Source organism: Colletotrichum destructivum, chromosome 7 (genome assembly GCF_034447905.1).
Source record: "Colletotrichum destructivum chromosome 7, complete sequence".
Lineage (NCBI taxonomy): Eukaryota > Fungi > Ascomycota > Sordariomycetes > Glomerellales > Glomerellaceae > Colletotrichum > Colletotrichum destructivum.
This window is the reverse complement of record NC_085902.1, coordinates 2,980,422-3,002,769: the sequence shown is the minus strand read 5'-3', so window position 1 is coordinate 3,002,769 and position 22,348 is coordinate 2,980,422. Positions and strand designations below refer to the sequence as shown.

The 22,348-nt window shown below is 55.3% G+C and overlaps 6 protein-coding genes across 6 annotated transcripts; 2 read left to right on the top strand and 4 right to left on the bottom strand.

Annotated features, from left to right (window-relative positions):
* Nucleotides 1-330: 330 nt before the first annotated feature.
* On the bottom strand, nucleotides 331-2,077 carry CDEST_11458 (Putative NADH:flavin oxidoreductase/NADH oxidase, aldolase-type TIM barrel; the record flags this gene model as incomplete). The annotated part of the gene is made up of 4 exons (XM_062927614.1): nucleotides 331-510; nucleotides 679-1,435; nucleotides 1,604-1,703; nucleotides 1,786-2,077. 4 exons carry the CDS (start codon nucleotides 2,075-2,077, stop codon nucleotides 331-333), a joined length of 1,329 nt encoding a protein of 442 aa, XP_062783665.1.
* A 2,439-nt stretch (nucleotides 2,078-4,516) lies between these two features.
* Nucleotides 4,517-5,697, bottom strand: CDEST_11457 (uncharacterized protein; the record flags this gene model as incomplete). The annotated part of the gene is made up of 2 exons (XM_062927613.1): nucleotides 5,080-5,697; nucleotides 4,517-5,003 (listed from the first exon to the last, which is right to left on the bottom strand). Exons 1-2 carry the CDS (start codon nucleotides 5,655-5,657, stop codon nucleotides 4,517-4,519), a joined length of 1,065 nt encoding a protein of 354 aa, XP_062783664.1. The 5' UTR covers nucleotides 5,658-5,697.
* Nucleotides 5,698-9,626: 3,929 nt separating this feature from the next.
* CDEST_11456 (Putative Cell wall mannoprotein) lies at nucleotides 9,627-10,419 on the bottom strand (the record flags this gene model as incomplete). The annotated part of the gene is made up of 1 exon (XM_062927612.1): nucleotides 9,627-10,419. The coding sequence occupies exon 1, from the start codon at nucleotides 10,266-10,268 to the stop codon at nucleotides 9,627-9,629; it is 642 nt and encodes a 213-aa protein (XP_062783663.1). The 5' UTR covers nucleotides 10,269-10,419.
* Nucleotides 10,420-14,146: 3,727 nt separating this feature from the next.
* On the bottom strand, nucleotides 14,147-16,307 carry CDEST_11455 (uncharacterized protein; the record flags this gene model as incomplete). The annotated part of the gene is made up of 2 exons (XM_062927611.1): nucleotides 14,147-15,795; nucleotides 15,866-16,307. The coding sequence occupies 2 exons, from the start codon at nucleotides 16,305-16,307 to the stop codon at nucleotides 14,147-14,149; spliced, it is 2,091 nt and encodes a 696-aa protein (XP_062783662.1).
* A 663-nt stretch (nucleotides 16,308-16,970) lies between these two features.
* Nucleotides 16,971-18,959, top strand: CDEST_11454 (uncharacterized protein). Its single transcript, XM_062927610.1, has one exon. The coding sequence runs from the start codon at nucleotides 17,122-17,124 to the stop codon at nucleotides 18,898-18,900; it is 1,779 nt and encodes a 592-aa protein (XP_062783661.1). The 5' UTR covers nucleotides 16,971-17,121; the 3' UTR covers nucleotides 18,901-18,959.
* A 598-nt stretch (nucleotides 18,960-19,557) lies between these two features.
* On the top strand, nucleotides 19,558-22,330 carry CDEST_11453 (Putative major facilitator superfamily, MFS transporter superfamily). Its single transcript, XM_062927609.1, has 7 exons — nucleotides 19,558-20,332; nucleotides 20,418-20,618; nucleotides 20,692-21,053; nucleotides 21,142-21,240; nucleotides 21,294-21,486; nucleotides 21,555-22,126; nucleotides 22,180-22,330. The coding sequence occupies exons 1-7, from the start codon at nucleotides 20,227-20,229 to the stop codon at nucleotides 22,195-22,197; spliced, it is 1,551 nt and encodes a 516-aa protein (XP_062783660.1). The 5' UTR covers nucleotides 19,558-20,226; the 3' UTR covers nucleotides 22,198-22,330.
* Nucleotides 22,331-22,348: the final 18 nt, after the last annotated feature.

Here is a 22,348-nt window from a genome sequence, read left to right as displayed (position 1 = left end):
TCGTCGGTCAGGACGCCGCTGGCTGCGGTGTAGCCCACCGTTTCCGACAAGCACAGTTGATGTGTGGTCTGGATTGGTTGGCTTGACATCTGCCAGGAGACGCCGGAAATGATGAAGCGAGGTGTCTTCGGGTACGGTTCCTTTTGAGGCGATGCGAGCTAGATTCTCCTCGACGCCAAGATTTCGTGACACGCGGGCCTCGCCAACAGAGATGTAAGCCACACCTCGGCGGGCAAGCTCTCGGCTGAGGTACAGAACCTACTCTAGAGGCTGGGAACAATATATGTCGTGGAAGTTGGGGATTGATGTCAGTTCGTTCTGCCGAGCCGTTCATGGCGACGGCTGTACTGACTTTGAAAAGGGGCTCAGACCGACTCCAATGCGTTGATAGCCGACGACCTCGAGCACGAAGCGACTTCGGTACTCGAGACTGCCACAGTACTCGTCGAGCCTCTGGTTCACGTTGTCGCTGAGAAATCTGTCCAGGAAGAACCAGTTGCGTGCCAAAATCTGTTCTTGTCAGCCAACAAGCAAGAATGTACGATGGCGAGCTTGGATCTGGCAGAAATAAGGACATGGGCAGTTTTGTAGCAGGACTAAAAATAAAAGTCTCTCATAGACCGCTATGCCGGGGCGTCTCCGTTAGTCTCCTTCATCCCCTTCCAAAGATTCGTCAACCAAAGCTCTCGCTCTCTTCCGCAGCCTCGGGGGACTCGACCGACCAGGGACTGCTTCAATATCGCTCCCCGACCCGCTGTTGATGGCCCCCTCTTCGTCGCAGCTATCACCTCTCCGTCTCCTTTTGCTCGGAAGTCGAGACCGGCCGATTCGCCTGTCCGGACGTGACCCGTGCCCTCGCTCCCTACAAAGTTGCGCTATCAGACTCGGGATGCCTCCCCCCTCCGCCAGCCGACTCATCACGCCCAATGCCTCATGCTCCGTCCGCCCCTCGGTCATCATGTCCTTCACCTTGTCCCAGAATGCTTTCCGGCGAGTGAACCAAGATCGGCCATAGGTGCTGTTTCGCCACTTGGCCCTGTACAGCTCCTCCAGACGTTCGACGGGCGGCTGACCGTGAAGGCCGTATCTGAACTCGGCCCACTGTTCTTCCACCGTCTCAGGATGCTTGTGGAACCTGAATACGGGCTGTTCAGTTCCGTCGTTGCTGAGGACGGCTAGTGTACTGAAATATTTGGGATCGTCATAGGGATTGGCAGGCACAGCTTGGGTGTGAAGTGGCTGTTGCAGACCGCCGTTCTTCCTGGCAGCGGAAGTGGGATCCTCGTCCACCTCGCACGGCTCTTCGGTGACCTCCACGGCTATTACTTGCTCGGCTCCGATTTCTTCTTCGTGATTAGCTCTGCCGGTACTCTTTCTGGGGTTCCTCGCACGATCGTGGGGTCCACGAAGTTGCCGGGGCACCCTTTTGCCAGTACTGCGCCTCGCCGATGGCGGGATGGGCCAAGCGGTCTTCAGTTGATGTCCTCCATCCTCATCCCGAGATGAGCGTTTCGGCGGAGCCCCTATGGCGTGAACCGGCGAAAGCTATCTGCAAGCATCCCTGCGTTCTGGGAAGTGAATGTGTGGCTCAGCATTCGCAGACACGGTCGGCGATGATGTTGGCGGCACCTGTGGTTTCGCACCGCCATGCCCTCGCTGCGTATACTCCCGTATTGCCGGGTCAGCAGCATCGACGCCAAACACTTTCTTACTGCGAGTCAGAATAGGCTGCTCGTGAGTGGCACCGCACACGGGAAGCATTACTTTGATCGGTCTCCGACTCACTCACTTTGATGATCGCGGCCATGACGTTGACCTGCATCTGCAGCCGATCTTCGACCTGCGTCTTCCACACTCTCAACTGCCGTTCGGAGTCTTGCTGTCGTCTTTGGACTTCTTCGACCTCCTCCGTGTACTGGTGCTGCAGCTCGATAACGATCTGGGCGAGTTCGTTTTCGCTCTGGGGCTCGGGAGGGTGTGGGCGTAGAGCGACTGGTGCATCCGCATCCCCAGGGTCGTCTTCGCAGGCACTTTCACCGTCGCTTTCGGAGTAGTCGACAAGTCTCACCCGTGTCATGTTTCCGGCACTCTCTCAACCGGCCCTAGGTCGTCGTCGTCTTGGACAGCCTCGTTGACTAACTCGAATCACTGTTGAGGTACCTTGACAATTTACTATGCGTTCCCGGTGTAAGTCACCCGGTCTCAATTTGTGATTTCTGTGGGGGATGTGGAAGTTGTTGAAGCGAGAAACGTATCTCGGTCGAGGAACGCTGGAGCATTTATGGCTACGACTTTTGGAACTCGAGTGCGGAAGCCCGAAGGCCAGGGGATTGATCATCCGCAGTATCTAGGGGGTACCATGCTGGACTTTGTCGCAATCTCTTGTCGTGGACCTGCTTCCATTGTTTGTCGTCAATACCGCACTGCTGCATTTATTTGCGTCCGCAATCCGCCATTGTTTGGGTCTCTGTGCGGCTGTGCGCCCCATTGAGAAAGTGTAGTTTGCGTTCGGCCACGGCAGAGGATGAACGTGGCCTCGAGAACGAAGCTGTCAGGAATATAACCACCTGTCTTCGCCTGGCTGAGGCCGACGTGTTGGAAGATGGTGAACCATCGGATCACGGGGTCCCAGGTAGGACAGTCTTCTGAGTCGTGGTCGCGGAGGTAGTGGGGGATGAGGACTCTGCGCATCATGTCGTTGACTCTCGACTGCGAGACGGAGCCGAAAACATGGCGTCGAGGACGTTATCGCCCTAGAAACTAGAGGCTCCCCATGACGACGTCAGTCATCTCGGGCTTTGAGTCGCCATTGATGGACTCGGCTCTCGAGTGGCCGGGGAATCAGCCCGAGACGACATAGCCCCGGAAGGAGGTTTCGAAGGATGTGATCGCACTCGCAGGCGGTCGAGTTTATACGAGCACAAAATGAACGTCGCACCGGGCCTAACGACCTTTGCGAAGGACCAGAGGTAGAAAGGGCTCTTGGGTCGCCATGCCGTCAATGATGGAGGAGACGGCTTTGACGCGGGCTCCTTCGCTGGATATCGTGTTGCTCCGTTGCGTTTCCTGTTTGTTGCCGATGTAGTGCAATCAAGCAAGTCCCGGGTCTTGCATGCTTGCGATGAGTTCTTCCATCGTCACACCGGCCAGGTACGGGTCAGCCCTCTAAGCCTCCCCCCCAGGCCGTGTTAATGGGCTGCCGGATCTTCAGAAAAAATAGGATGATGAAAACATCGCTTTTGCCCTTGTTTGTTTCGCTCCCTTCGAAGACCGGAAGCTTTGAGACGATCAGGTTGAGATCACTGTCTTACTCAAAGATAGAGCAGCTTATTAACCAAGGGGTTGTTGGCCATAACAGGGCTGATTGTCGACGACGCTCACTCGCCCTATGTTACCTAGCGATTGAACTCAGGTGGAAGATAGGCCCGAGAGGTTTCTGGTGTTGCGAATAGCGAGAGAGAGAAACTTCTGGAACTACATACATGACTCGTTTCCTACTAGTGGATCACAGGCTTCATTTCCGACATCCTAAAGCACTCTGAGTAAATCCATGGTCTCCGGCTTTGTGCAATGGTGAAACGATCGGGTCATGCCAACCTTGTAATCGCTCCTTTGCATCAGCGACATGTCCGACGATGCTCCGTTCGCTCACATCTACATAGAGGCCGCGGCGGAGAATACAAAATTCAGTCTTTTCGGGGCTGGCTTCGTCCCGCGTCACGCGGGCGGAGGCTTGAACCAGCGAGGTAGCGCTGCTCCTCCGTCTGGGATCTTGCCATCAACCATCCGGCTCATGAGTCGTGTAGACCCATGTCCGCCTGCAGCCTTCAACCCGAGGCACGCCGTTTCTTGACGGAGTTTGCTTCTGGACCCCCTGGCCTGCTGCCGTTTGACCGTGGACGAAAAGCGAAGCAGGTGTGCAGAGGTCGCGGAGGATCTGGTGATCCTTGGCGGCTAGAAGAAATGAGGTTCTGGGGGGCCCATAGAGTCAATAACTTACACTTTGGCGCTGCTCACACTTTAAACGGAACAAACGCTGGACCCATGCGTGTGTCATCGCACCTTAATCGCACGTCAGACCGGACATGGGTCGTAAATTGCGTGCCTCAGGGGAACCGGCTTACGGCACCGCCAGCTCCAGTTCTCCTGAAGACCTCTCCTGATCCGGTTTGGAATATCCGAGTACTACATTTGACCAACAAAAGATCCCTGCAGACGGAATTGCGCTGGCGCATTGCTTGAAGAGTTTTGTGGCGCACGTGGAGTCCGAAATACACTCGACGATGTGTTCATCTACAATTCGCTCTCAACATAGTCATGCATTCTCACGGTGTGATTTTTGCTCGAGTCGTCAGGCTGCGTGCGAGTCGCTGGTGTCACAGAAGTGGCTCGGCCTTGAATTAGATGGCAAGGGTATGTCATTTTACTAGAAGGGTCGGCAGACATTTCCTGGACCGAGACAGAAGCAAAAAATATGTACACAGCGATTCATGGCCAATTTTGCAGCTTGACGCCCTCAAAGATCATCGATGATTGGGCTGAGACCTTGAGCAGTGCCAAGGCGGTCCTCCAGCCAGAAGCGGAACCTCTCGACAGCCGCGCGGTCCGACATCCACTTGCCGAACGCCGTGGGATCTGTGCCGGGCACGTCGAGGATGGCAGGGAAGTTTGCCGGGGGAGCGACGTCGCCGCGGACGCTCCAGCCGCCGCGAAGCTGCTGGAACTCCGTGCTGAGGATGTAGGCGTGCAGGAGCTTGGCGCCCTCCGGGTGGGGAGCGTTCTTGAGGATGCCGCCCGTCTGGGGCCACGAGACGAACTTGCCCTCGACGGGGAGGGCGATCTTGGTTGGGGAGACCGGGTTCACGCTGCCGGAGGAGGTGAAGGTAGCGGCCCACTGGGTGTCGTTCTTGGCGTAGATGGTGCGAGGCGTCTGCGTACCGCGGACCCAGCGGGGGTTCAGGGCGAGAAGCTTGTCGAGCCAGGCAGTGCCGTACTGCTTGATGCTATTTTTCACGCGTGTTAACCATTGTCTTCGTGTCTGTATCGGGAAAGGGTTGCAACAGAGGACTGAGAACTTACATGAGGTCAAAGGCGAAGAGGACCGCATCGTCGTCGTTGGGGTAGGTCAGGACGAGCTTGTCCTTGAACTCGGGCTTGACCCAGTCCTCCCACTCGACAGGGGCGACGTTGGGAAGCTTGCCCGAGTGCCATTGGTTGACCCAGGCGATGATGAAGAGGCCATAGTAAGCGGCTGTCTCATTGCTCTTGAACTCGGGGAGGATCTGGTCATGGCCTAGAGGCGCGTAGTCCAGGAGGGCACCCTCGGAAGCCCAGCGGGGGAAGTCGTGGAGGGTCTGGAGGATGATGCTGTCGACGTAGACGTTGTCCTCGGCGATCTGTTGGTCGAGGCGGCCGTCGTGGTACTTGGAGAGGTCGACGGTGACGTTAAGGGTGATGCCAGGGAACTTCTTCTCGAAGTTGGCCTTGAGCGAGTTCTGCTGGGTGGCCTCGTCGCCGCCGTGCCACAGGGTGACGATACCGCCCTCGGCGAGAGCGGCTTGGTAGATCTCGTCGATGGTGCGGGTTTCAACCTCGGCCGCGGCGTTGACCAAGGCCTGGGCACCAAGCAGGGCGAATGCAAACAATGAGCGAACCATAATGAAAGACTCTGGGTGATGGAAATCAGAAAAGTGTAACGAGGCCACTGATGAGTTGGACGAGACGAACGACAACGGACTGCTATTTCAACACCTTTTTAATCCTTCTTCTACGTCTCTCCCCTGACCGGTGAGCAGCTCAAGACTAACCCCCTTAAAGCCATCATTGCAACCATCCTCCCAGCCAACGACACGGCAAACCCTGCACACCTATCAAAGAACGATCATCGTGAGGTCGGGTTTACCGCGCGCTTGATGACGACAGCAGCGGGTGGTTTCTCTCGCGGAGGAGATGATCCATGGCCGTATCTCCTGATCGGTGAGCTCGTTCCATATATATCACAGGGCCAGACCAATGAGCAAGAATGGCTGGACCGCCAGTACAGGCAGCCGTACGAGGCAAGTCAATCCTTGCTTTCGCCATCTGGAGTCCAAATGGCGGCTTCCAGTAAAAGGCTTCCTGGACCCTAGGCCATTGTTCTCCTCCCAAATCGTCCAAGATGTCATCTCATAAGCTTCCATCCATGTTCTAGATTCCAGTACCTGCTTTAGCTGCCATGCCTGCCCCCCCCCTGGATGTGCAAGCATGGCATGGATGAGGGACAATGGTGAATCTCTATTGACGGCCGAATCAAGAGCCATGTTCATCTGGATCTGTGATCCAATCCGGCTGCAAAGCCCGCATATCCTACCGGCGAAGTCCGCCAAAGTGGAACCGACAGAGGAATTGCGCGAGTGGCATCCCGGAGGGGTGTGTTGATGCGGCTGGGGTCATGGCAGGCAGGCATGAATCATCCAGCACCCACGGGCGGATGAAGTTTGGTTCCGGGCTGCCCGCATTCGGTTCTACGCGGGCAAATCAAAACCGTTTCGATCATGGCGGCATGGGACAAGAGTAACAAACCACCCCGGGCAAAACATGCTCCGGGAGGGATACATGGCTTGAAGGAATGAGAGCCGGCTTCACTTCTAATACTGAGTATTCTGTGTAAGCCGTGTGGCTTAAACCCAACTACCTCAACGTAACGCTAGAATTGCAGTCATGAGGAGACATAAGCGGAACAAGGTGTTCATAGAGCGATTCCTTGGTGTGTGTGCGGGTTTGTTGACGAGTCATTGTCTGTTCATCCATTGTGTGTGTTGCGGCATGAAACCCCGACACATCACCAAGGCTCCGGATAAATCATCCCATGGACACGATGGAGATTTGTGGCACGTATTTGTCAGGCACCTCTCTTAACGACGTCGGTACTCGTCGAAGTAGTACTACACTACGGACTAGGGGACACAATGTAGATACAGCTTTGAGTAGATGACTTGCCGTCTTTTGTTGCCCACAGCACCAGCGTATAGCATGCCCTAGCCCTTGCACGTTCCATGTTGATAATTATGAGCCTGTTGTAGCGTGCGACTCGCAGCTCAGCTACTGATCGTGATCTTCGTATCCATGTATAGATCTCGGTGCTGAATGACTCGAGCGCGACTAACAGTCATTTGCGCGCGGTAGTAAATGTAACAGGCCTATTCCCCCAACAGTAGAGCGCAGGAACATTACCCCGTGTTTGTCTATGCCATCCCTGTCTTGCTCCTGAACTTTTGCCTGCCGGGAAATCTCTGTCTGACTACCCATCTGGGTTGTATCCTAAAGACTCTGGCGGTTCCAGCAAGCGAAGCGCATGTAACCTGACAGGCCAAACACTCAAGCCGGCGCTTGGTTTTTATTTTATTTTTAATGTCTGTTCTCGATATCGACACGACCAGATTGTGAAACTGGAAGAAATGAGTCGTATATCAAAAGGGTATCACGGAGACTCTGTCTCTTGACAATTCGAACGATCATGCGGACTCTAACCATCTGCGTCTCGAAACACGTCCGTGTTTCCGCCAAAGTGTCACTTTGGCGGAAATGGAGCGGGAGCGGAAGCGGAGATGGGGCGGAAGTGAAAATGGAGTACAGAGTAGATGAAGTTGCAAGCACGAACAGAAAAGGGGGGGAAGAGTTGGAAAAAGGTGCGAGGTGGGAGGGAGTCGGATATATGCTCAAGGACAAATTCAGTTATAACTTTCCATCTGCGACGTGGGAAATAGCAGACTTGGCGGCGACGACAATCATCCAGCAAGTTAGCTGGCATTCAACTGAGAATCAAACGGCCGACTACGGAGACATGGCAGACTTGGACCTGATGATGCTCCAAGACAGGTTGGCAATGTTTGACGTTACAAGACTCATTGGGCAGCTGTTGTTATTCCTGGTTGACCACAATTGAAGGCAAATATAATCCCACCTCTGTACCACCTTAGGTTATGCTATGGCAGCCTTGGTTAGACTCGAAAGACTTCCAAGCTCTCAATATCTGCCACAATCTGTCAAGACGGAAGTCAGGTTATATACATCCCTCCCCCCCTCGTCAATGATGACGCGACAAGACATCTGCAGCTCTTTGACAACGTTCTACTACTCGAGGGGCTTGCTGGTCTGTGCAATTCACCCCAGTAATGCAACCCCGCCAAACTGGCGACTAACACGACTTGCATGATTCAAGCATTTCCCACACAAAGTTTCGCAGACAAAAACAAGCGTAATGTTTGTCGTAGGGAAAGTCTGAGCGGGGTCAATGCCAGGGGCTGTGCCTGTGAAGGCGTCGTCACTTTGCCTGCTAGAAATCAGCATGACAGAGCCAATGCTGACAAGTGACCGGCAGACTCCGTCACCTCTGGCAAGCCAAGCTGCCAGTCAGGTGTCATTCACGAAGCTATTCATGCGTTGAGGAGACACGGGCGAAAAAGACCACCGCCGCTGTCAGCTGGTGTGACGCCAAGACGTCCTCAAGGGCAAGAATACCCTGACAGAAACGGTTGCAGATAGCCTGTGAAGCATGAGCATGCGACGCTGGGTTGAAAGGTGGGAGAGAGGGGGAGAATGGCTCCGATCACGCAGGTACCGGCTGGCGCGCCCTGTCGATCGTAGAGATGGGAGACGTCTTAAATCCCCGCCGGATCGAAGGCAGGGCTGATGTTGAGGGGGGGTTCGAGGGAATGACCCTGCCGTTATGTAACGGCCCGCGCTCGAGCTTTTCCTTTTGCTTTCCCTTGGTTCTAGTCTCAGCCTGCATTGCACATGACTTACACTTTCATTCTAATCCAGCCGCCCCTGGAGCTAGTGCTAGAGTGGCAGCTTCGCCGCAGAAACTCTGCACTAGGTTCGTCGATTATGTTTGCCGCTGGCGGCTGGGGCAGGGAGGCCTGCAAAAGAAACAAGATATGCTGGCATCTTGGGCCTCTGGAGAGTTGAGAAGTGCCGACCCCCAGTTGCGAACGATAAGTGTGACCATGAGAGGCGCTATAGGGTTCAGTCGAGGTTGATGACCCTCCCTTAAGACAACGGTAAGATTTATGAAGCGAATGTGCTCAGGGACAGACACAGGGGTAGAAAGTAAAATCTACCTCAGTATTTGGACTCCACATCTAGAGCTGTTCAAAGGATTGGGTCTTGACGACACTCATCACTGAGCCTACTACTCGCCTTGTGAGTGCCTCGCGATAAGAAATGTTAGCATCACGGTAGTCATCGTTAAATCTGTAAGAAAAACCACTTTGCCCATCGCCTTTGGGTCTCGTCAGCCTCATGGTTTGGTAGAATGGGTTGAATTAATAGAAAGAAAAAAATAGTTGGCGTAGACTAGGAAAGTTCGTAAAAGTTACAGGATACCCACGAGAGAAGGCTACCCATTCCCTCATGAGACAGTCGCGGGCGATGTCGAAATTGCCTTGATCCGATTACACGACCTCGTTCTCCCAGCCGCAGTCTTGAGCATCCGCTTCTTAGCTCAAACAGAGCTAATCTCGCTCCTTTCGCCCTGTGAACGAGACTGTCTCCCGTCCCGATCGATCCCCATCCTCGTTCCCGTCTCACTCGATTGCAGTTCTGGCGCGAGACCCAGCACGGCTGTCGTAAAGTTTCGAAACCAACTATACCGCAGCGGCGGCGGCGGCGGCGGCGGCAGCAGCAGCAGGAGCAGCAGGAGCAGCAGGAGCCGCAGGAGCCGCAGGAGCCGCGGGAGGCTTGGCAGCGGCAGGCTTCTTGAACGTCGCAATGGCTTTGTCGATGGCCTCAGTGAGCTGGCCAGTACTCTTCTTGGCAATGGGGCGCGCGATGGCCGGGACCTTGCTGAGGAGCATCTCGCCGAGCTGGCCGCTGCCGGCCTTCTGCTGCTGCAGGGCGTCCGACACGACCGAGGTGACGCCGAGCTGGTCGAAGACGGGCTTCTTCTTCTCAAGGTCGCCGAGGGTGGTCTGGACCTGGCCGACAAGGTCGGTGGCCGTCTGCTGGAGGCCGAGGGCGCCGAAGAGGCCCAGGTTGTCGGCGGCCTCGATCTTGCTCGTCGCCTTCTCGATGGAGGACTGCGCGCTCTGAGCGGCGTTGAGGACGCCGACGGCCGAGTTGGCATCCGTCGCGGTGAGGGCGTTGACGGCCGTGTCGAGCTTCGTGAGTGAGGACTGGACCATGCCGAGAGCGCCGGTGATGACGTCCTTCTGGCGAGGTACGATGACCGGGCCGGCGGTGACCGCCCACGCCTGGAGGGCGACGATAAGAACCTGAGACCCGAGCATTTTGTTTCTTGTTTTTTATTCTTCTCTGTTTCTCTCCCTGCTGGAGGTGATTAAGATACTATTAAAAAGGACTAGGCGATGGGCCGAGTATCCGTAAGGGCGGCGAGGAAAGTGAGATAAGCTTGGATAATAGTGGAGAGGACCGACAACTAAAGAAAGCCAGAACGGGATGTGGTGTGGCGCTTCTGCTCGATTTTTATCAACATCTATAGTCCAACTGGTCACGGCTATTCAGGCGTCTGTTTTCTCCCCTGACTTGCCACTTCCGGACGCAACTCTGGGGTGGGAGGGCAGCAAAGCTTCTGTATTAGGGTGTGTGGATTCTATGTGTGTATGGTCTATAGCTTCTTTTCTCCTTGGGATTTCCTATTTGGGTGCTGAGACGCAGAGAAAGACTCTTGGTGTCGACCCTGACCGCATGAGGGCCCTTAAACGGGGCATCTTTGGGACGGCATGATACGCTTGTCTTCCTTGCCCAGGCTGGCCCGCAAGAGACGGCACCGGATGCCAGCCGTCACTCGTCGTCGGTCGAGGCAAGGAAGGACACCTCATCCGAGCTATGAACGAGGGTGTGATGGCGTGGGATGACATGTCCAGCCCGAAGGGTCAACCCGGCTGATATAGCGACTGAGGGACGAGTAAACTCTTGCCTGCAACGCCGTTTTGGCCCTGTAGCAATCTTAAACAAGAGCCTCGGGATAAGCTCACGAACGGGGTGCTTGTTGGACTGTGGGGGAGGCCAATCAGTTTTGAGCTGCTCAGAAGTTAAAGTCACTCGCCCCCCCCCCCCCGCCCCCTTGAGTGATCTGCAAGGGGCACGAGTAGCAAAGGCTGTTGTTGATCAGCCCCATAGAAGCAGCTGTTAGGATGATTATGGTTTCTGGTATCAGAGCTGAAACGCTTTGTTGCGCGGACCGTCCGCCATTCAGTTGAAACCTCTGACTCTTGTACAGAGTTGCGCTGATGTTGATGATGGGCCAATCGCAAGACCCAAAGCGCAACTGATTCGCTGGTATTGCCAAGAGAGCCATGTCGTAAATGAAAGAAAAAAACGCCAAAAGCTGCCAGATGCCAGACTCTTGACCGGATGGTTCCTCGGCACGAGAGGCAGGCTGACTGTCATGACGCTCGTGATAGCGGCTGGGGAGCCAGACTGGCGGGTTCCGGCTCGGGACTCGCAACCCCCCTGATTCACTCGCACTCGCTTCACCCCGTTGACAAGTTGGCAGCCCGCCCTTCTGAAGGGTGGCCTGGGGTCTGGATTGGGGTGGACGTGGAATCGCCTGATGTAGGTTCAAACCAACGGCTGCTGGCCTCGACTCTCTCACTAGCTGCGTCCGGGACATTCCACGCATTACCGGAATTGGTTAGGTTCTGTTCAAGCCATACAACAACAGCTTCTCGTCCTGAAAGACAAGGTTGAGGCCGGCAGCATCCTAACGCCCCGCCCCGTTGGATTATTTTCCGACGCGGAAGACGACCCGGGAATGGGTATCGAGCAATCTCGTTGCCCGCGGACGGGTTGCAGATCAACGATCCGGAGGGAGCTGAACCAGCCCTAGTCGGGTGCAAGCGTGCTGACGCCAACGCCTGTGGTCTGTGGCCATCTGGACCCTTCATCAAACGCGGGAACATCTTCCCGTGACTGGAAGAAGCACTTGGTTCAAGCCTGACTTGCACTATCATCGCAACTTGTTAGGCTTCAGCCGCTACTGCGGAAATTTCCGAATCTCGGAATGGCCACACCCTCGACGACTTGCCTTCTTCCTGGCTTGAACTACACCAGACAGAAACCTGGCCAAGCAAGCCAGCTTGGCACTCTTGTTGGTGAGCAACTTTGCCAATGTCACGTCTCAATCATGGGAAAGCAACAGGCAACCTTTAGGCCAGGGGTAATATAAAACAACATGGCGGATCTCCAACATCGCACTTTGGTGGCTGGTTACCCAACGCACTGGCCAGGAAACAGTTCAAGATTACATCGATAGATTTCATACTGGGTTTTTTTTCTCAAAAAAAAAAAACTTTGTTTTTTATTCAAGCCATTTCAGGAGGGACCATAGAAATTTGAAAAAGCGGATCCGCTGTGGGAGCGATGCCTGGTTGTACCTTCGAGATGGTAAGGAACTGTACAATTAATTCAACGTCATGGTGAACTGTAGCCTGCTCTCCCCTGCAGGATACCTCACAGTCGTCCACAACATTTAGGTTTCTAAAGCGACACGCCGGCAAGCCTTTCCCGGACCCCAGTGACGCAGGACTGTTCAAGATCGGCGCCTGGCAACCCATGTCGAACGAACACATGGTTTGTGACTTTTTCCCCCCCTTCAAAAACAAAAATCGAAACTAAAACCGTCTGCAACGGCCGATCGGTTTTTTGTAGGAAGCGCAGCGAATCGAGCGGCGGATGTCTTCTTTTCCTTCCCCTCCACACGTGCTGCCGGAAGGATCATCGCGAATGCAAGAGAGACGATGAGATCTCGGGCGACCGGATGATTCATCGCACAAGTCATCCCAGAAACCCCCCTCCCTTCCACTTGCATGCTGCAGGTCAGATCCAGACGACAGTGGGCGCGGGTACACCGCAGGATAACAGATGGAACCGGCCTGCGCGGCTCCTTTGTCTCAAGATTGCGCCGAGAGCCCAACGTCGATTGGCTTTCGTTTCTGCGCATCGAGTCCCGAGGGCCGGTCCGTGATTGGACAAGACTGCCGCCGCGACGACATGTTCTCCTCGCCGACCAGACGCCTCTGTTGAGTGCCTGCTCTTGACTCGAAACCGATTCCGGGTCACGGTCTCGTCGCGTCTCTGCAGCTGGGATTGACACCTCCCTTGCATCAGTGAGCTGTACACCAATGAGCGAGAGACTTTCGGCCCGTCGGCCGGATTGGAATGGCGATGGCAAGGCTTCCAATAGACCGGGCCAGAAATGATACAGTCTCCCGGATCCGGCTGCGTTGCTAATGGATAGACTATCCGGACGATAAGAACACCCGGGGAAAATAGGTGCAATCATTGTGCATTAAGGTCTTACTTAAGCTTGATCACTTTTTGCTTTCATTTTGAAGCTGTGGCCGGAGACTATCTCGCTCAACATATCGTGTGAAATTGTGCGTGCTGATGACTGAGAACGCGACGACTTTCAACCAACTTTGCTCCCAGCCGGTTGGCTAACTGGTTAACTGGTTAACATCATGGCCCTGACAAACGGACTTGTAACTACGGTAACACTCGCCGAGATAGCACTTCGTTCCTTCTTTTGGCGACCGGTGATAACCGGCATGAGACATTTCAGAGACATGTTCAGCCCCGCTTGTCCCCGAGTAAATGCAATCCATACCAACATAGTGTGTAATTAGAAGGATCCTTGCATCAAACAAAGGGCGCTTGGTCTAGGGGTATGATTTTCGCTTCGCATCTTCTTCTGAGTTCTTCCGAGTTCTTCAGATGCGCTGTTCTGTGAAAGGTCGTGGGTTCAATTCCCACAGTGTCCAATTCCTTTTGCGCTTCACCACATTCGGGCTGCTTTCTTTTGCGCTGTTCTTCTTATTTTCTATACTGGTTGGTCATGTCGGAAATGTGTTAGTAGTCATGAGAGCCAAACCACAGAATGCTGGGATGCCTTGGCCGCTGTTGCGAGTCATTGTCAGTCAGTCTCAGTGAATGGTACGCAGGCAGGCATGCAGTCTGCTTGAGCCCTAGAGTTATGACCCAAAGGATTATTACCCCAATCCGATCACCAGGACACATCTGAGCAAATCGCAGGGAAGATAGGTACTGGGTGTGTTGGGTCATACAGAGTTACGGATTACAGGTATCTAGGGGTTTCGTCTTTCCTCCTGCTTCAAGTCACGTCATGATCTGTCGCCATCATGCTTCACGGACTCGACTGAGCACTAGGCGTGGGCAGCCCCGATATGCCCAGCTTATCCTCGCGCACATGAGGGATGCTGTCCTCCAAGACAATGCTGTGACGCTGTAGAATCCCCTTGTTTGGCTTTGGCAACGTCATGGCTTGGTAAATGGCATTGTACTCGGGCTCGGAGAGGTGTCTAACGACTGGTTCATCGCCTCCCGCGCCGGGTCGAGATGTGCTGAGTGCTTCGGCAAACTTTACAGAAACCTGCCCATCTGCCTCCGATGGCGCTGGTGCGCGGGTTGCGCGGTTACTGTCAGTGTTGCCTTGAAAGACGGAATTGATCTTTCGAGAAAGATTGTGCATGAAGCCAGGGTCTGTGTCGGGAACACGGGGCTCGATGAAATGAGCAGACCGCCGTCTCCCACTTTCGGCAGATGCAAGTGACGATCTATTCTCCCTGTACGGCTGCCTGTCACGGACATTGTCGGACAATCTGCGGGAGATTTTGGTCGTGTTGGGGTTGAAAAAGCCATGAAACATTCCGTGGCGTGACTCCGTCCCCTTCGCTTGCTCTTTAGCCACCTCGTAGTCAATCGGGGCGATGCTACCAAGTCTTGCGTCAATTCCAAGGTGGTACATGTTGGTATCGTTCTCGGGTGCAATGAAACTTGCAGGAGGGCTTATCCACTCATTGGTGCAATGTCGCTTCGGAAGCGCTGGAAACGAAGTCATTTTGCGGCTCGCCATCTTGTCGTATTCCATCCCTGACTCATTGATGTTTTCCTTCTGCAGGCTGATAGCCGAATTGTTGTTGGAGCCAAGAGAGAAGCCATGGAAGACAGGTGTCTCTGAGCAGACTGACTGAGTGGAGACGAGGTGAGGAGCTTCGTCGGTAGTGTTTGGATCGAGCATGGAAGAGGAGCTGGGTTGAAAAGAGGTGGTCCTTGGGACTTGTGGGGCATTGTTGACTGATTCCAGATCTGTTTCGTCAGTCTGCCTGCTTCCAGACCATCGAATGCTGGTGCGGTTCTTCCCGCAAACAGTCGTCGTGAGGGGCATTTGTTGGGACATGGTCCTGGAGCGGACCTGCCCATCAGATGTGCTTCGAGTAAAGAATGAGGGCTTCGGCTCGCTGAGGGTAATTGCAGGGTCGACTTTGGTTGCAGACTGTGGCTCAATGGCATTCTTGAGGCAGCTGGGCTTTCTGGATAACCGAGTGTGGTCTGCATTGCCCGTCGTCTGCTGAGATACGACGGCTTTGAGGTCTTGAAAAGGGGCACCGTGCTTGCACATCTCTTGGAAGACAATCTCGACGACATCTTGGACTTGATTGTCGCTTAAAATGTATTGACAAGAACGTCGGGGGCATATGGCGGAGATAGCAGCTTCCCCGGCCGGCATGTTGTCTGGCTTTCGATGTCCTGCAAGATGGTTTCGAACCTTTGCCATGATGCTCTGTATTACCCCATGAGACTTCCCCCACAACATGTAGCCGTGACGTCCAGGATTGCCTGGCGTTTGCCCAGGCTGAACGAATTGTGGATTCTCGATGCTCGCGATGTCCCGTTGAGTTTTAGACGATGTCGTTAGGGCGGATCGATGACCGTTTGGCGGCGTCCTGTGCCTCGGGCTCAAGTCTTCGGGTAGTGATGACTTAAATGGTAATTCTGCTGGAAATTGATTGCCTGTCAAAAATGATGAGCGGTGAATCAAGCTAAAATTACAATAAAACCAAACCTTGACCGAAGACGCCAGCCAGGTGTCGTTTGTTGACAACCTCCTCCACAGCTTTCGGCAGACAATGACTTTGGGACTGGACACCAGTTTCGTCCATACTCATACACCGGGAAGGTCGACGGAAAACTGGGCTGGCTTGGGGAGTCCAGGTCATTGTCTCGTCGCCTCCGCGACTGAGTAGGGTGCAATGAAGCGTGGTGGCCGGTGCTGGCGGGACGATGGAGGTGCGTCGCTGCGTCATGGGAGTCTTTAGCGTCGTATCCGGGTAGATGACTGTCCCGCCTTTGCACGATGGCACGAAGACGCCATGAAGCTTCGTGACAGCCCGACGCTCAAGGGCAGCTGCCGAGCCGCTGGATTCTCTGGTGGAGAGAGCCGTTTGGGTGTTGTCGGCGATGAGATTAGAGCCGCCGCCGATGTTAGGAGCAAGGTGGGCAGACATTGAAGAGTGCCCTGAATGAGGGAGTGGAAAAGTGACGTGTCGATCGATCGTTGGGTGTGGTGCGTATACTAGAACTGATGTTGTAAGTTGTCGGGGTAATTGGAAGGAAGGTCAGTCAGGACTCAGATGTTGCACGTCGCAGGTCGATGGTGTCAGGCTAGCAAGGTAAGGGAAGGTTTCGGCCGCGGCTTCTTTATCAATGGCAAAGGCGAGTGAGCAACTGGTAGATGTCGGTGAGAAGGTACGAAGTCCGCCCAGAAGGCTATCTTGACTGCCGATTGCTCCAACATCGCGTGGTGGGTTCAAGGCAGTTCTCATGCATAATGGGAGAGGAAGCAAAGCCGGTTTATATGATGTATGTGAGCGATTGATTGATAGCATGAGTCTTGGTTTAATCGAAACACATCTTTTCTGTAGTTAGTCTCTTTGAGTTTGCTCATCAGAGTCTTCGTGTGATTATGTGATGGTGGTGTAAGTGTTCAAGAGAAGCAAGTGATGTGGTAGGTGAGTGAGATGACATAAGCAGAAGAGGGTGGGGTGCTTTACAGTGTAAGAGAGCAGTGCCCCTCAGCCTGACACGGCCTTCAATTGAACCCCACTCGGACCAATAAAAATCCCTGCGCAACAAAGGGTTTTCGACTCGATCGGCAAAATCTCGTCTGGTTGAGTGAGGCTTCAGTAGCTCCTCCTCCTCCTCCTCCTCCTCCTCCTTCTGCCGCCCATTCTCTTGACATTCCGACGGGCGCCCACGACGCTCCATCAGCGTCAAGAGTCTGTTCGTTTTGCTCCTCCCTCGACTCGATAATATCTAATCATGACATCAAGTGCCGCTCCCTCTACTCACGACCCTGCTGGCCCATCCGACACTACCAGCAGCGCCTACACGAGGTTGCACATCACTCCTTTCGACCAGGACTTGTTGAAGATTGTTGTCCCGTCTTCCGCCCTGCCCAGCGCCCGGAACATCTCTTTCCACACGCTCGAAACCTTCCCCGAGAAACGCTACGGCTTCGTCGATCTTCCCGAGGCGGACGCCGAGAAGCTTAAGAAGAAACTGAACGGCGCCGTGCTGAAGGGAGTCAAGATGCGCATCGACAAGGCACGTCCGGTCGAGGACTACACCCCCGCCGCCGACGACGAAGAGACGGGAAAGAAGCGGAAGAAGAAGTCCAAGGAGAAGGAGGAGAGGAAGAGGCAGAAGCGCGACGACAATGTTGTCGAGGGTGTCCAGTTGCGCGATCGTAAGGTCAAGCGCGGCTGGACCGTCCCCGAAGAGGCCAAGATCAGGGAGAAGAAGAGCAAAAAGGACAAGGAAAAGAAGGACAAGAAGGACAAGACCAAGAGGCGCGAGGAGCGCTCTAAGTACACAGAAAAGGAGGAGTGCTTGCTGAAAACGAAGCTGCCCGCCAAGCAGCTCCCGCCCACGACCGAGCCCGAGGACGAATCCGAACGCAAGAAGCGCAAGAAGAAGTCAAGGGAGGTCATCATCCACGAGTTCGAGAAGACGACAAAGTTTCCCACCTTTCTCAAGGCCACCAAGCCGGCCCCTGTCGAATCGCTCACCACCGAGTACGTCCAAGGCAAGGGATGGGTTGACGCCGAAGGAAACGTTATCGAGCCGTCCAAGATTAGGAGAACTGCGACGGCACCAGTCGACGAGTCCAAGGCGCCCAAGCCATTGAAGAAGGCCAAGGCCCCTAAGCCGCCGCCGCCGCCGCCCCAGGATGAAGACTCTACCAGCAGCAGTGCCGCGTCGTCCGATGCCGATACCTCTTCGGATGAGAGCTCGGACGACGAGCCGGAGCCGGTCAAGGCGGCGCCAGTGACACCCGCAAAGCAGACGCCGCGGCCGCCGCCCGTGGAAGATGACACTACCAGCAGCAGCGGCTCGTCATCTGATGGCAGCAGCTCTGAGGACAGTTCAGACAACGAAGAAGAGACGGGAGAAGCTGCAAAGGTCTCGGAGCCTGCCGCCTTCGAGACGCCCTTATCTGCCATCAAGGCCGCCGACGCATCGCGGCCCAGGTCTGCCGGCTCCAACGTCAGTCTCACCATCAAGATACCCCCGCCGTCAACGCCAGCCCAGGTTCATCCCCTCGAGGCCCTCTACAAGCGCCCGCAACAAGGCGACGACGAGAACCCCCAGACCGCCAAGGAAGCCGAGCCATTCAGCTTCTTCGGTGCCGGCGACAACGACGATCTGGAAGACGAGGAGGATGCTGCGCCGGCCGGCCAGCTGCCGATGACGCCCTTCACTGCGCAGGAGTTTGAGTGGCGCAACGTTAGAAGCGCGGCGCCCACACCCGACACAGCGCACCCGAACCACACGAAACCGTTCTGGGCCATTGGCGCCGAGGGCGACGAGGAGGAAGAGGAGGACGAGGAGACGCGGGAAGAGATCGAGGCGACGCTGAACGCGGAGCGCAACGCCGAGGCCGAGAGCGGCATCGCCGGCGGCCCCGGTGGCGACTTCCAAAAGTGGTTCTGGGACAACCGCAAGAACCTCAACCAGTCGTGGATGAAGCGCCGGAAGACGGCTGCCAAGGAGAGGCGGCACCGGGATAACAAGTCGCGCGCCTCCAAAGCCGTGTAGCGGGCATAGGACAGATGTTCTGCCTGGCATCTATAGAAGAAGAAGAAAACAAATTTGGCCTTTCTCGCATGGACTCTGTTCGTAATTCCGCCGCATCCCTAATTCTGACGACGGGCATCGTCAGCGTCGGTTGTCAGTGTCGTTCAGCTCCGGACCATAAACAAACAAAAACCGCCGTCCATCTTCGGTGACATAATGACAATGATTCCCCCTCGCCATCGAACCTCAGTCTTGGCCGCGTATGCGGCGGAGGATGCGGTGCAGATGGCGGAATCTTGCCGTTATCTGGTATCATTCGGGCATCTTCGGTATCGCATCTCGCCCACGTTCCGCAGCCGACGAGTCGTGATAAGAACGACTTGAACCCCGGCTTCCCCCGCCTCCGTTGTGGAACTCGACGTACATATACCCCCGTCGAGATCTTGGCAGTCAGCACCGATCCCGCACTTTGCTTGGTCGATGAATCTGAACGGGCAGAAGCTGGGAAGCTAGGCATTATATCGTCCGACATGGACGCCCGGTCGTCGGACAACGTTGGCCGGTAGAGAGGGCGGGCGGGGAAGAGGAGGTAGGCCTTGGTCCCGCGTGCTGTCTTATCACCTTGTCTGTCAAGCCCCCCTCCCCCCTCCCTATCAAGTATCAATATGCCGTCGGCCATGGTGCGATGCAGCTTCGCGGGCACGTCCAGTGTAACATTGTGATCCCTATCCCTGCACTGCAACAGCACCCCTCCTCCACCCGCCTCTCAACCTCCCGAGTATCATTACCCGACGTGACGGCAATCTTTGCCCCCCGATCTCTCTCCCTTCGAGTTGTCTCCCGCCTCATTGGGCAATTTGTTTTATGCAGCTGTGCCCGGATAAGATGTCGAGGAATGGCTGGTGGTTATGAGGTCCACACCTTGTGTTCGATAGGAACCAACTGACATGTCAGTCCGTCGTGCAAGGAGAAAACTTTTCCTCCCATGTTCGCTCGCCGCTCGCTCTGGGCCCACCGATAGAGCCCCGTGGTCGGCTGTCCTGCGATGGAGAAAACGATCGTCCGTTGGATCTCTCCGCGGGAATCCTTATCTCAACTTGTTGGGAGGAGGGGCCAGGGACTACGTTGCCTCCGGCAGTCACAATAGCTGTGATGGAAGCGACTTTCATATAACCACCACCGTCCTGTGCCTTGTAGCAGTCATGTTACTGCTTTCAGGGCAAGCCATTTTGAACATCGAACCAACAGTCGCTACTCGCCGCCATCTTAGGATCTCAACTACGATCCCCGTGTGTGCGCGCGCGTGTGTCTCGAGAACCCCATTCCCCCCTGTGAACCATTCCAAACATGGCCTCACCTCAAGATGTGGAAGCTCCTATGACGGAGAAGAAGGTCGCTGTCGTCTCGGACCAGTCCGATACCACCAGCGAGGCCAACGGCGAGACCGATCTCGGTGAGAATCACCCGCTCGTTCTTCACAGACTCTGCTTGGATGCGGTAGGAAGGCCTATAGTCAGCTAACGACGCCATTGATATAGTATCTGTGGAAGCCCAGTACACCAAAGAGGAGTTTCACAAGCTCAAGCGCAAGGTCGACAAGTACCTCCTCCCACTCATGTGGATATGCTACGGCATCCAACAGGTCGACAAGACCGCTCTAGGCACCCAGGCCATTTTCGGTCTGCGCGAAGACACGGGCCTAAAGGGTCAGGAGTATTCATGGCTGACGACCATCTTCTGTGAGGATACCCCCCTCTCTCCCCGGTCCTTATGCTGGTCTCGTCATCATGGAACTAACACGGCCTCGCCCAGACATCACTTACATGTGCTTCGAGTTCCCGAGCAACATCGTCCTCCAGCGCTACAAGATGGGCCGCACCCTCTCCGTCTACATGATCTGCTGGGGCATCATCGTGCTCTCCATCGGCTTCGCCAAGAACTTCACCCACCTCATCGTCCTCCGCGCCCTGCAGGGCGCCTTTGAGTGCTGCATCTCGCCCGGCTTCATCCTGCTCGTCGGCACCTGGTACAAGACGCGCGAGCACGCCTCGCGCTCCCTCGTCTTCCAGAGCGCCAACGCCGGCTTCGGTGTCATTGCCCACCTCATCATGTACGCCATTGGCGCCTCGACGCAGCACAAGGAGGGCGCCCAGCCGTGGCGCTACATCTCTTATGTGAGTTGGCACTTCCCTCTGTGTTTGCCTCGATATGAGAGACAGTGAGAGAGAGAGAAAGAAAAGAGACTGACGCGCTGTTTCGCAGTTCCTCGGTAGTCTTACGACGGCCATCGGATGTCTCTGCCTGTTCCTCCTAGGGACCCCTTCAGAGGTGAAGTGGTTGACCAAGGCCGAAAAAGAGATGGTAAGACATTCCTCTCCCGTTTCTCCGCGGCCTCGAACGCTGACCGGCACCAGGCGAGCGCGCGCATCATGTCCAACAACACCGGCCACGACCGCACCGCGATTAAGGGGTGGAAGTGGAAGCAGGTCCGCGAGTGCCTCATCGACCCATGCTTCTGGTTCGCGGGAATCAACGCCTTCCTCAGCTCCGTGCCCAACGGCGGTCTTACGACCTTCAGCAGTATCATTATGACGTCCTTTGGCTTCAGTACGTGTCTTTCTTTACCTCTCGACATGCCTTCTGCGTCTCCTATCTTTGGTCTAACAACCACCAAGCCAACCTACAGACCATCCTTATCGACATCCCCCGCTCCGTCATGTCTGTCATCATCTTCATCTGCGTCGGGTTCCTCACCAGCAAGCGCGCCAACCTGCGCCTCTGGATCATGGCTTGTTCCGTGCTCCCGCCCTTCGCCGGCTTTCTCGGCATGTCCCTGCTCCCCAACGACCCGGCCATCAAGTGGACCAAGTGGGGGTGCTACTTCATCACCGTGCCCTTCGTCCTCGGCCTCTTCCTCGCCTGGACCCTGATCCCGAGCAACACGGCCGGCCGCACCAAGCGCACCATCACGAGCAGCTTCACCTTCGTCGGCTACTGCGTCGGCAATATGGTCGGCAGCCAGATCTTCAAGGCCAAGGACGCGCCCAAGTACACGCCCGGCACGATCGGCTGCGCCATCTGCTTCGGGCTGGAGTTTGCTCTGATCCTGACGTGGCGGTGGGTGCTCGTGAGGCGCAACAGGAAGAGGGACGCCGACATGGCCGTCGACGGTCTGACGGTCGAGGAAAGGGCCAAGAGGGGCAAGGAGTTTGGCGAGCAGGACTACACCGACTTTGAGAATCCTTACGTGAGTATCCCCGACGACCTGGTGGCGAGACCCGTGCTGACTATTTGCTTCAGTTTCGATACACGCTCTAGAGACGCGTTGGGTGGCAAGCAACAGAGGACGTGGTTTCATTTCAAGCAAGGTTGGACTCTGGTTTTGGGCGGTGTTTAGACGAGGCACAGTCGCCTCTGAACGAGATTTGCGAACTCCCAAAGGACCGCACCGTTTCGGGTAATAGAAGTA